General features: G+C 44.7%; 1 protein-coding gene across 1 annotated transcript in view; it reads right to left on the minus strand.

Moving 5' to 3' along the window:
- LOC128333811 (zinc metalloproteinase-disintegrin-like NaMP) overlaps nucleotides 1-14,239 on the minus strand; it is a 54,721-nt gene that overhangs the window by 34,719 nt on the left and 5,763 nt on the right. Inside the window, exons 2-4 of the mRNA XM_053269822.1 lie at nucleotides 7,699-7,811; nucleotides 6,601-6,677; nucleotides 4,667-4,745 (exon numbers count right to left, since the gene is read on the minus strand). Coding sequence (XP_053125797.1) covers nucleotides 4,667-4,745; nucleotides 6,601-6,677; nucleotides 7,699-7,811 — 269 coding nt within the window. The remainder of the gene's footprint in view (nucleotides 1-4,666; nucleotides 4,746-6,600; nucleotides 6,678-7,698; nucleotides 7,812-14,239) is intronic.

Below are 14,239 nucleotides of genomic sequence, written 5' to 3' on the forward strand. Positions count from 1 at the left end.
AATTGGCTCCAAGTTACTTTACTCTCAGGATACACACATGCTTAACTAAATCCGCTGTGTCGTGCCTCTGTGCACTTTGCTATAATGAGAAAGGGATTCTCTCACCACAGAGAATTTCCAACATGTTCAGGTTGCAGAGGATCTCCCCATGTGAGCAGTTCATCACACGCAAGGGTCTACTTGCAACCACATAGATAGATTCTCTCCAGGATGATCTGTCTTCAACTTGGCCTTCAAGGTCTCTCAGTGGTGCATTCATTGCTGTCGTCATTGAGTCCATCCACCTTTCTGCTGGTCATCCTCTTCTTCTCTTTCCTTCAACTTTCCCCAGCATTATGGACCTCAAGGGAGCTAGGTCTTTGCTTAATGTGTCCAAAGTATGATAGTTTGAGCCTGGTTGTTTGTGCCTCGAGTGAAAATTCTGGATTGATTTGTTTTATGACCCATTGGTTTGTTTTCCTGGCTGTCCATGGTATCCTCAAAAGTCTTCTCCAGCACCAAAGTTCAAAAGCGTCAATGCTTGTTCTATCTTGCTTCTTCAAAGTCCAGTTTTTGCATCCATAGAGTGTCAAGGGAAATACCATTGTCTGAACTATTGTAATCTTTGGCATCTCAATATCCTTTCCAAGGCTGTTTCCAAGGATTCTCTCCATACTTGTATGCATATTGTTCCAAAATATTGATTATTCTATCTATCTATCTATCTATCTATCTATCTATCTATCTATCTACCTATCACATTTATATACTGCCCTATATAAAATCTCAGGGTGGTTTACAATCTAAATAAACAGCAGCTAAAAACCCCAAATCAGCTAAAACAGATTAAAATTACTGTAAATAAAATTTTAAGACACCATAAACGAAAAGCCGGATGAAACTGGTGTGTTTTCAAAAGCCGTTTAAAAACAGTCAAAGATGGAGAGATTCTAATTTCATTTGGGAGTGTGTTCCAGAGACTTGGGACAACTCTAGAGAAGGCTCGGTTCTGGGTCGCCACCCGGTGAGCCAGTGGCAACTTCCACTAGATTTCCCCGGTGATCTTAATAGGTGGTGGGGTTCATAAAGAAGAAGGCACTCTCCGTATTGTGGATTGTCCCCATCTATGGGTTTAAACTAAGCTTTCTTTAGCGTTTAATCAAGGGATTATCCAACTTGGGTGCCCAGATGTTGCTGGACTACAACTCCCATCATCTTCTGCTGCAATGGCCTTCAGCCAAGTTTGACTTAACCCACACAAGCTTTGAATTCTCCCTCCAGTGCTTCATTCAAAGCAGCCAGACCTTGATGATACCCTGCAACCTGAATCTCAGCTGCTGTTCCCCTGGAATGCCCTAGATCAGCACAATGTCATGATGTAGCATCATTCAGAGGGGGATGTGGAGCTATTACTGAAAAATGGCAGCTGCTGGGGTTTATTTAGCCATCTATCCTTTTAGAATGACCCTATGTAGTGACGGTGTGTTGTCCACAGAGGCACTGGGGGGGCATAGTGGCCAGCATCTGGCACTGCTGGATGAACCACTGTTACCAAGCATAATGGGACATTTCATCACCTGCCAAATGGGACGTTTTGTCACCTGCAATTGGGGTGGCAGAATTGGAGCAGGGATTTTGGCTCAATCCTAGAAAGGCAGATGTACAGATATTCTAAGGTTCATACAACCACCCAGGGGCGCACCTAGGTAATTGGGGCACCTGGGCTGCCCCCGCCCTGAGACCCACCACCACAAGCCCCCCTCAACCCTGCTTTTTGGGGGGGGCCTCCTGCATCCACCCCACACCTGCCCCACTGTGCCGAACTTCTGTGTCTCCCCCCACCCCATAATTTAAGCAGCCATGTATGTGGCTGAGGGGTGGCAGCTTAAATTATTAAATTACATAGCGGGCTTGCAGCGATCTATTTCAACTGTGCAGGCGTGCTGGAGCACCTCAAAGTTATCAAGAACCACTGGGCTGAACGGACAAGCCCAGCGATCGCTCCGTCCGCCGTGAGTGGGGAGGCGAGATCACAGAGCAAGGCCCCAAGGTCCGGGAGTAAGAGCGCCTCTGCAACCACCTGAAAGTAAGATGGCGGGAACCTCCGGTTACCAGAGAGCATGCACTCCTGGTGTGAACGTTTGTGTCATCCAAACCCGACAAAGTCCAGTTCCCAAACCAGTTTTCTCTCCACCACTCAACATTCACCAAACAGATGGAGAATGTCAGGCAAATGTTGACCAACAGGCTCAGGAACCAGACTTTGGCAGGTTTGGTCAAGTAGCTCCTGGGAACGTGGACTCCCTTGGAGCCAGTGGTTCCCAGAAACAGGACTTGTGGCAGATCACAGCCCAATTCAGACATTATGCTGTATGAGTTTACAGATGTCTGAACACTCGTCCATGTGTTTGTGCGAATGGCTGTACCTGGGTTCATTTTAAAAGTGAACCTGGATTCAGGTCCTTCAAATGCATGGAACAGAGAAGAAGTGTACCTGCATTCAGCATTATGTGAATGACTACCTGTGTATACTCATTGAATATAATGTGTGAATGGGCCTCATGTGAACCTGCCCGCTGTGTGGGAAATGTTTTGAACACCCACTGTTTTCCCTGAAAACAAATGCCACAAGCCACAGTTCTTGATGAACACGCAGATAACTGTATCACATGCCACTGTCCCAGCTCTTGACCTGTAACTGGAATCAATGGGACTTAAACATGTTATCATTTGGTTGGGTTGTGACCACCTGATTTTGTTTTTAGAGTGATTGATTGATTGATTGATTGATTGATTGATTAAGTGCTGTCAAGTCGGTGTTGACTCTTAGCGACCACATAGTACTCTTGTACACTATGTGGTCATAGAGTACTATTTTTAGAGCGCACTTGGATTGTTTTAGAGAAACTAATTGTGAAAATCCCTATTAGGACATTGAAGAGGGGCTCAGAACAGAGAGCTCCTTTGCCATGCTGGGAAATTAGGAACTGCTGTGGTCAGATCTTAATTAGAGAAAAGGAACTTGACACAGGGACCGCCTTTGTTCTTATAAGAGAGCAACTGATTTTCACGGTCCAAGGAAGCCATCTAGAATAATCTGCAAAACATCTGCTGCAGGGGATGCATGCTGGGGCCCAGCATTATGAAATGAATATCTTGTTTGGTAAAGCCACATGACTGAAGCCTCAGTATTTAGGCTCACATAGCTCCACACACTGTCCTCTAGGAATTCTAGCAGCAAGTCAAGGGTGATGCTTTTCAGCTCCGGAGCAGGACTAACAGTGATTTTGACAAGAACGTTTTGTCCCAGATAGACCGACAGGGCTGGCCCATCTGTACAGGTGACCTGGTCACCTAGAATACCAAGTTGTAATGGCTGCTGTCACCCACACTGGTTCCCTTCACTGACGAGGCAGTGTGGCAGTGGAGGTGGAGGCAGAGGGTTCTGGGAAAGGAGGAGGAGGGGGCATTTGGCTGGGCCCAGGCTGGGCCATGGTGAACATGTGCCCCAGATAAGGCAATGGCAGCCCTGTGTGCCTGTGTGTGCCAGCTGACTGTTTTCTCCCCTCTGGCACTCACACACAAGTAAGCCATGCACCCAGTGGTAGCAGTGTGCATGAACAGTTTGGTGCTGAACCGGTTCGCCTTGAACCGGACCAGTTTGGAGGTTTGAGAACAGACCGAACCAGGGGCGGTTTGGTCCATGATCAAACCGAACCAAGCCCGGTTCGGGCAGACCAGTTCGATGCCAAACAGGCAGCAGTGAGAGTGGTATTAAAAGGGTCTGCTTATCCCCAAGCGCACTGCCCGTGCCACCGCTTGCCCCACCCCCCACCCCGGCACAACCCATAGCTAAAGTGGGTCTGCTCGTCCCTCCTTTACCAAGCCACCTGCTCGTTCTGACTCCGCTAGTTTTTATAGCTTGTTTATCTGCAATATTGTTCAGTCCTGTGATTGCAGAAGTTCTGTGAAAGAATGACTGTTAACCAGTTTCCCGCTACAGTTTTTGCAGCAGATTGGCAAAGCAGAACTCTGCTAAGGCTCCCTTGTTTAAAGATTGCTACCGATAGGCTTTAATAAAGGAAGTGGGTTTCCCCCCAGACACTTACATGGTTTTCTCTTTAATGTTCTATGTACAGTATGATCTAAGATGCAAGCTACATACTCCAGCAACAACATCTAAAGTACATTGTTGATATCTGTTGGTTTATACTAGAGCTGCACAACTTTGGTCCTCTTGACTATTGGTTACTGTGGCTGTGGGTGATTGATTGATTGATTGATTGATTGTATTTGTAAGCCACCTAACCTAAATCTCAAGTCAGTGTACACAACTTAAAACAATACATAACACTCAAAAACAATTTTAAAATCATACATTTAAAAAATTGTTTTCACACAAACACACACACCAACCATTTTAGGAAAAGGCCTGAGAAAACTGTTGTGTGTCCAGTGCTTTTTTGAAGGCAGCCAGAGATGGAGAAGTAGAATAGAATAGAATAGAATAGAATAGAATAGAATAGAATAGAATCAGTTTTTGATTGTGTGAATGACCTCACTGTCTTTTTGGCTAAATGACAACATTGAACTATTCTACCTGTCAGAAAGCCTTCTGGTTTGAGAGACAACCTACAATACTCCCTACATGGTCACACCCCTTTGATGAAGATGCTCAAAACATTACCGTCATCTGAGGGCTTGTTGTGATTTCTCTGCCTTCGTGGGAGTATTGGGTCTCGGTGTACTCACTGGAAAAAAGATCCCTGGAAAGAATGCAATCGGTTTGTTATTCAAGCTGGAAATGGAGCTGTGCCAAAGATAATTGCATAACAAGATGACAGCCATATTTTCCCAATGACATTCTGTCTATTTTTAGCAACAGAGTAAGGACATCAAAGGAGAGTGAGGGGCATTTTAGCTCTCAAAGGAGAGTGAGGAGCAAAATGAGAGAGAGAAAAACCAAGTTAATGAAGCTATTCCCACGATCGCCCAAAAGTGGGCTAAAGGAGCCCAGCCCGCTTTGGGCCAATCATGGGCTGCAACGGGAGCTGCATGGCTCCTGGTAGCTAGCCATGATAAACCCCCCTCTCCTTAAATGGGGTTAATGGAGTGATAGCTCCCTTTTTGTGCTCGTGTTTCACTGCGGCGTGTGGTGACACACGTCAACCCCCAAAGCAGTGGACAAAATTTGTCCTGAAATTGACTTCCCAGAAGGCTACTTTTTTTCAGAGGGATTTTTTTCTTTGGCGCAGGAGTGGGTTTCAGCACCTCTCTTCAAGGTGGCTTCAGGTTGCCATTTTCATTTCACATAATTTCCATGGAATTATGTTGCAATGTAACAATATTTCCAGAGGACTGTTGGAAAATAAGGTTTTTATGTACATACATTGTACACAGACTGTATGTGTGTTGAACATCAAGTGTGAATGACTAGATATATGCATGAATCTCTTAAAAACAGTGTTCTTCTACAGTAAGGTCACAATAGTACAGAAAGGTATTATTACTGTCCCACAGAGACCAAAAGGACATAGGGATGTCTTCAAATCCCTATGTTGGATAAACTGTGGTGGGACAGTTAAATATTTTAATATACTGTATGGTGGTCTTGCCCTCACATCTGCCCATTTTGTCAAAGGGTCTTTCTATTATATATATAGGAAGTGCCATATACACTGGATATAGTTCTAGTTAATGACTGAAGACTGAAAATTAAGCTTCAGATTTGCAGAATGAATTAACGGTGTTATTATTAATATTTAGCAAAATTTAAAATGGTCACTAACTGGAAATAAAGAAGACCACCAGGAATAAGAGGATGGTTAAAAAAGAAGGGAACCTTAATACAGAACAAATGATCATTACGAATTAAACCATCTTTCAGGGTGATCAATTTCCATTTCTGAGTGTAAAATAAGTTAGTTTAAGGTGGAATGCTTTTCTCAGTTTTATTGACAATTCTAAGTCCATTTATACTAGGCCAGGACAGTTAAAGATGATGTTCATTATGTGAAATATTTATGGTATTGATATTGTGTGTTCTCTTTTTAATATTAATAGTGCTGAATTTTGTTAGTAATTAATAGTGCTGAATTTATACACTAGTGTTATATGCTATATTGTTTCCATTATTGCTTTTGTTTGTTTTAAACAAAAAAAGAAAGAAAAAGAAATAGGTTTTTAAAAAGTGAGTTGCTCTTTTGACCTGTGTCAATACCATTGCTATAGTGTGAGGTATAAAGGGACAACATTTCTCCCAGTATCCCCAGCCAAAGTTCATTACCGCTGGTGATGCTGGGATCTTGGATGCCCTGTTACAGGGAACACTCACTGCTCCCCACCCCCTATCAATCAAGGATGCAAGAGGAGTCCAGCAGACACAAAGTACAATGACGTCATATCACATATTATTTATACTCATTGTTAAAGGAAAGCAAGTAAAAACAAAAATGGATGGGCTTCATCTCAGTGTCTCTCACAATGTCTAATTTATCTCTGACTGATGCTTCCCAATGACCACATAACAACTGAGGCAAGGGGAAATTAACACATGAATGAGCTGAACCATTTTCTATATATCTTGATAGCAAACATGACAGAACCAGTGGTCTGACTTACTGGTTTTTTTCTAGATGAAGAACCACCTTCTTTCCATTCACTTTGATTTCATACTGTACAGCATCTTCATATTTGGCCTATATTGAAAGTGTAAGAGGGTGGATGAGTCATTATTGATTGCATATGCGGGGAGGAGGGGGGAAGCCCACCAGCAAAAAAAAGTATAAAACTAATAAAACAGAAACCCAAACAAGTTTCAGTTAAAATCAAAATTTCAAATTACGTTCAAATGTTAAAAGTTAAAACCCACCAGATATAGTTACAACTAAAATGTTAAAACACCCCTTTAAATAGATGGGTCTTCAAGAATTTCTTAAAGACCCTGAGAGAGCAAGAGAGAGAGCATGGCGGAGGTCTTCTGGGAGGGTGTTCCAAAGTTAAGGGGCCACCGCAGAAAAGACCCTGAGGCTATTCTTGCGATCGGCCAAAATCGGGCTAAGGGAGCCTAGCCTGATTTTGGCAGAATGTGAGAACCACCAGGATTGCAGGTGAGCCCGGTTTCTCCAAAGTGAGTAACCCACTAACTTACCCCTCCCCTTAGACAAGGTCAGCGGAGCAAGTGCTCCACTGACCCTGTCTTTTTGATCATGTATTGCTGCGGCGCGGCTCCGCACCGTGGTAACACATGGGGATTCCCCTGCCGGGAGGCTGAAACAAACCTCCCGGCCATGGGAGTCTCTCTGGGATGCCCCACACGCTCACTTGGGGCATCCTTGAACTTCCAGGGGCTGTTTGGCCCCCAATCCCCGCTGCCCCCACCAGCTCCATGACAGAACTGGCAGTCGTGTGGGTGGCCGATCCAGCCGCCTAGGGCTGCAGCCTAGATCTATTCAAGACTGGAGTTGGAACCTGAGCAGCCTTGGGAACAATATGAAATTAATCCTTTCAAGCTGGCACCTGAACCCTGCACCTAATTTCACACTCAGGAAACAACTACATCACAGAGAGTTTGGCAAAGAACCTCTGTTTATAGGTACACAGTCCTCTTGGTGGTGGCCCAAAGGCCTGATGGGAAATCTTTGGAAGTCAGTGATTTATAAAAATCAGGCCCTATGTGCACCTTGACGCTGCAAGAGAGGAAAAAGTAGCCCGTCTTACCTTTCGATGGGGGTTCTGGCTTCCTCCCACATCTCTTTTGTGCAGTGAATGAATTTTCCGCAGATACACCACTTCATAATCCTTTGCCTGAGGCAGAGCATTTGTTGAGCTCTCTTCATGAGGAGAAGGGGGGGGAAGAGTATTATTTGCTTTGATATGTAGCTCCACATTTTCCAGACACTACCATGCCTAATTTAATTGCCAATCAATTAGCAATCCAGCATGACTTCTATGTTCTACTGAAATGAATAATTACACATTGACGTTCACCCAAGACTTGTGCAAAGTTTGCTTGCTGAAAATGTTGGTTTAATGGTTTTTCATATCTGCGGGCTGCTGGCTGCTAACACCCACCCTTGATGGAGACTGAAGGATACAGATTGGCAGTTGGAATGAAGCCTGTGAAAGAGGGGGGAAAGTTGTACATTTCAAGCCTATGGCAGTTTACTCAGATGTAAAACAGTGACAGGTAAGTGGTTGGAGCCAATTATATGTGCCACAATAGAACATCATCCTAAATTATTTTTTAAAAGGTTTTGTAAATTGTGGATGATGCAAGTCATTTAATGGTACTAGAGAAAGACATGCTGTTCCAGTACCTCCAGGTCTTAACACTTACGTCAGTTTCGGAGAATGAATACAACTGAAGGAAGCCCGGACCTCAAAAACTTGTAGATTCAGACCTCCATTTTGTGGTGATCTCTCTTGATGTCTCCATTTTGCATCAGGAATTTTTAAAAATATTACCCCGCCCTCACAAGCTTCAGATTGGTGACTTAGAGTGTGCAACAATTGGCTGGCAATTCTCCCCTAGTTCCAGATTGGCTCATTTCCATTCAAATCTTGTGTTGACAGGGGTGACTGACCCTGTATTGGCTAGGGGAAGGGTCAAAGAAGGGACAAGAGTGGAGGAGTTCAAAGGAGGGATTTTCAAACGTACTCAAGGAGGCACTCAAGGAGTACCACTCTGCCTTTCTGCCTTGTGGGAGAAAAGAGAGAGAGAGAGAGAGAGAGAGAGAGAGACAGCCAGAGGAGCTTTGCTTTGCCTTGCCTGTATGCTGCCTAGAGTAGATTCTCTGCTTTTTGTTCCTGCTTTCCTGAGGAAAAGAGAAGAGAATTTTTTTTCCCTACCCCTTTCCTGCTGCTGAGAAAATCACTGCCTGCGCCTGCTGTCTGTGCAAATCGATTTGGGTACAAAATGATTTGTACCTGAATCTACCTGTTTTGGGAGATTTGTGGACAAAACAAATCGCCCCTGTGCTAGCTGGCCAGATTCAGACCCAAAGCAAATCGGGGGTTATTCAATTTGGGTACAAATTGAATCAAAAAAGTCTATTTGTGCACATCCCTAATTTTCAACACCTGATCTCTTTCTCGATTCATGCACGGCCCATTAAGTGTAAATTTGAAGTCTTCTTGGCAGAGGATGGCTCACTTTTATGACCTGCAGCAAAGTGCCTTTTACAATGTGGTCACAAAATAAATGTTGAGCAATGCAAGTATCTTTTGCAATTGTTATATCTAAACATTATGTTGCTTTTCTTGGCAGTCCCCTGGTTTAAAAGCACAACATCCTCCCTCCAGCTTTTTCTGCAAACGGACCCTGTGGAAAAGAAATCCAAAGGAATAATCTAGGAACATAGGAGCCTTATAATGAGTCAGACCCTTGGTCCATCTCGCTCAGTATTGTCTTCACAGACTGGCAGCAGCTTCTCCAAGGTTGCAGGCAGGAGTCTCCCTCAGCCTTATCTTGGAGATGCCAGGGAAGGAAGTTAGAAGCTTCTGCATGTAAACATGTAGATACTCTTCCCAGAGCAGCCCCATCCCCTAAAGGGGATTTAAAAAAAAATTTATATCCCGCTCATCCTCCAAGGAGCCCAGAAAGGTGTACATGGTTATGTTTATCCTCACAACAACCTTGTGAAGTAGGTTAGGATGAGAGATACATGAATGGCCCAGAGTCACCCAGTCTAGCTTAACTAATTTACTTACAAGATGCTAGGCCCATTCTCACGATTAAGATATCCAAAGGAATAATCTAGGAAAAAAGGAAGCTGCCTTCTATGGAGTCCTTGGTCCATCTAGCTCAATATTATCTACAGCCAGGGATTCTCAATGTTGGGTCCCCCGATGTTATTGGACTTCAGCTCCCATAATCCCCAGCTGCAGTGGCCTTTGGTTGGGGATTATGGGAGTTGAAGTCCAATAACATCTGGGGACCCAGCATTGAGAATCATTGGTATAGAGGTACCTTCTTAGGAGAATGATAGTCACCTGAGGGGAATCAGTGCTCGCAGGTGGCCACCCATCCAAATGCAAACTAGGGTGGTATTGAGTGTGGATTCTGTGATAGCATATTAGAGTGGATTCATGGTGTCTCATTGAAAATCTCATTTGCTATCATAGAATCCTATACCTCAGAAACAAGAGAACCCTGTACCCCATGGGTTAGAAACCCATGGGGGTGGTTGGCACCCTATGTGCACTACACCACCACTCGCTCTGGGCCACCCCAGCACCCCGCAAGTGCACTTATGGGGCTGCTGAAAGCTCCATTATAACTTATTATGAGGAAAAACCTTAAAGACGCGTAAACTTCAACAATTAACCAAAAATCAGCCCTCTGTCCAATTCCTTTGAAAAAAATTCAGGTAGCTTCCTTGCCCCTACCCAGCACTACCACCAACCCCACACTGCTCTAGGCCACCCCTTTGCCCCTGACGTGAAGCTATACATTTGCTGACACCTCCATGCTTCTTTATGGAGAAAAGCCTTAGACACGTAAACTTGAAAAATCCCTTAATAATCACCCCTTTGCCCAATTCCTTTCAAATAATTCTGATAGCTTCCTTCCCCACCCTAGGAACTACCACCCACCACACTCCAATCTACGACACCCCTTTCCCTGCGACGTGAAGCTATCCATTTGCTGCAATCCTAATTATTCTCTATGAGGAATTCAAAAATACTTTAACAATTCACCAATAATCAGTGTCCAATTGCCTTGGGATTTTTTGGGTGGTAGGCACCCCTGACAGTCTACCACCCACCCCACTTTTGTGCCCCTAGGTGCTCCATAATAGGGGATATGGACTGGTTCGGGAAAATAATTAAAGAAAAATAATTAAAAATAGTTCAAATATTCATAAAAAAAATCATAGGAGTGACTGATTCCTTCAGGGTTTGCATGGTTGTTGGCACCCATGGGTGCTCCACAATAAGGAATAATGGCCTGGTTCTAGTCCCATTATATCCTATGAGAGAAAAAATAATTTTCAAAAATTCATAAAAAATCATACGAGTGTCCGATTGCTTTGGGGTTTGGGTGACAGGTACCCCTGGGTGCCAGCTACCATTCTACCAATTTCTGGATGTCTAAACCAGTCCAGACTGGTTCAAACAAGTTCGGATCTGAACCGAACCAGGGGGTGGTTCGAACAAAACCAAAACCGAACCACCTCCTCCTGGTTCAGACCCAGTTTGGATCTGAACCAAACCAGGCGAACCGGTTTTGTGCACATCCCTATTTTTCTTTTCTGCATAGTTCATGCATGAACTTGCCTGACAGGTAAACAGTTCATCCATTAATGTCTTACTCCGGGAACCACCTGAATATTTCCAGCACCCTAGACATAACACCAGCCTGAGGCTATGAAACGCTAGTAGTGAGTAATTTGTTGCCATTTCCTTTCACTGCAGAGGGATTGGCTGTGAACTTACACTGCGGCTTGAATAATAGGAAGCTAATTAGGGGGCTGAAGCAGCCCCATGACTGCTCAGCACATAGGTATGCAGCATAACAATGGCACCACAACACACTTCCATTACTCACTGTGTGTGTAGATCGTAATCTGTAACCTGCAGGAATAGGTCAAGATATACCTGCTGCCTGTTGCCTGGTGGAGTCAATCTTCTTGTCAAGTTTCATGCTAATCGTGAACCCTTTTGCCAGGCAAGTGAGACTATGACAGCATTATCAACTTAAATTGATCTTAAAGCCTTTCTTGGCTACTCCCAAGGAGCTGTGCAAATTGAAATTTTGGAAAGAACTGGGAAAAGGTGCAGAAGAGGGCAACCAAGATGATCAAGGGCCTGGAGCACCTTCCTTATGAGGCGGGACTACAGCATCTAGGGCTCTTTACTTTGGAAAAGAGGCGACTAAGGAGACACATGATCGAGGTGTATAAAATTATGGATGGAGTGGAGAGGGTGGACAGAGAGATCTTTTTCGCCCTCTCTCGCAGCACTAGAACCAGGGGTCACCCCATGAAACTGAAGGCCGGGAAATTTAGGACTGACAAGAGGAAGTACATTTTCACACAGCACACAATTAATTAATCTATGGATTCTTTGCCATGGATTGTGGTGATGGCCACCAGCTTAAATGGCTTTAAAAAGTGCTTAGACAAATTCATGGTGGACGGGTCTATCAATGGTTACTAGTCTGGTGGCTGTGGGACACCTCCAGCCTCAGAGGCATGATGCCTCTCAATACTAGTTGCAGGGGAGCAGCAGCAGGAGAGAGCCCATGCCCTCACCTCTTGCCTGTGGGCTCCACAGAGGCATCTGGTGGGCCACTTTGGGAAACAGAATGCTGGACTAGATGGGCCTTAGGCCTAATGCAGCAGGGCTGTTCTTATGTTCTTATGTTCTAAGGATGCTGAGAAATCTAATAGAGCTCCCTAGGCCTCTCAAAGGAACATAGGAAGCTGCCTTCTACCAGATCAGACCATTGGTTCTTCTAGCTCATTAGTGTCTACTCTGACTGGAAGCAGCTCTCCAAGGTTTCAGGCAGGAGTCTATCCTACCGGGAGATGCTTCCAGGGACTGAACCTGGGACCTTCTGCGTGCAAAGCAGATTCTCTATGTCACAGCCCCATCCTCAAATTACACCACCTCTAACCAAAAAAATTTGACCTACATGTTTTTGGTATAACTGTAACAGTTTTGCAGTGGTCAATTAACAATCCCTGGGTTCAGTGGCAGCCTATTTATTCATTCATTCATTCATTCATTCATTCATTCATTCAATTTCTATACCACCCTACCAAAAATGGCTCAGGGCGGTTTACACAAATAAATAACAAATAAATAAGATGGCTCCCTGTCCCCAAAGGGCTCACAAACTAAAAAGAAATGATAGACACCAGCAACAGACCCCAGGTACTGTGCCGGGGGTGGAAAGTGCCAGTTACTCTCCCCCTGCTAAATAAAGAGAATCGCCACATTAAAAGGTGCCTCTTTGCCAGGTTAGCAGGGCTCATGTAGCTGAGTATATCTTAATGCAGGGGTTCTTAAATCTGGCTTCCTAGATGCTGTTGGACCAGAACTCTCATAATCCCTTTGGCCATTGTGGGGATGGTGGGATTTGTATTCCGACAACATATGGGCACTCAAATTCGATAACCCATATCTCACTACATTCCTTCCAGAGGGATTTTCTAATCCAACAGGCCATTCCAAACACATTCCAAGCATACCCTCCATACCAGTTCTTACTTAGGAACATAGAAAGCTGCCGTATACTGAGTCAGACCATTGGTCCATCTAGCTCACTATTGTCCACACAAACTGGCAGCAACTTCTCCAAGATTGCAGGCAGGAGTCTCTCTCAGCCCTGGAGATGCTAGGGAGGGAACTTGGAACCTTCTGCACACAAGCATGCAGATGCTCTTCCCAGAGTGTCCCCATCCCCTAAGCGGAAAATCTTACAGTGCTCACATATGTAGTCTCCCATTCAAATGAACACCAGGGCAGACCCTGCTTAGCAAAGGGGACTATTCATGCTTGCTACTATAAGACCAGCTCTCCTGTCTGGTTCTTCCCAGACACTGTGCTCCATAAAGGAGTTGGATAATTGTACAGTAGGAGGAAGCATTTGTAAGTGGCCTCACCTATGCTCCAGTGCCAGATTCCACTTGGGCTTTATTCCAAGTCAGGTTGTATGAGTGAGTGGGTGTGTTATGGATCTTTCTCAGTGTGGGTGTGCAGAACCTATTTTGGGAATGCTGTTGCTGAAGGTACATTATTCAACAGCAATCTGAAGAACAGAACATGCCAGCCACTAATACAGTCCTTGATTTCCAGAGCAGTAGGTGTGGGCTGCTTTTCTCAGGTGATTCGGGGACGTTAAAAGAGCTGGCATCCTCCTGCATCTCTGAAATGTACATGCCCGCTGTGTGCCAACGCTTTAGCTGCTGCAGGGCACCGAGAGCAGCAGAACCCGACGGCGAAATACAGGGAGTTGCCACCACTTAGTGATTCCATCTCCCCATAACATGGAACATAACGTCATGTGTGATGTGAATTCATTGCACACGTGCTTCACACAATTGGCTGTCATGGGGTCACGGAAACACACCATCACATGTGATGTTATGCTACGCCTTGTCGAGATGAGGGGGAAAAGAAAAGTGTTGGACTAGGACTGAGAAGACCCGAGTTCAAATCCTGCTTCAGCCATGAAACCCACTGGGTAGCTCTGGGCCAATTACTTCTCTCCCAGCCTAACCTACTTCACAGGGTTGTTGTGAGGTTAAAT

The sequence above is a fragment of the Hemicordylus capensis genome, chromosome 8 (assembly GCF_027244095.1).
Source record: "Hemicordylus capensis ecotype Gifberg chromosome 8, rHemCap1.1.pri, whole genome shotgun sequence".
Lineage (NCBI taxonomy): Eukaryota > Metazoa > Chordata > Lepidosauria > Squamata > Cordylidae > Hemicordylus > Hemicordylus capensis.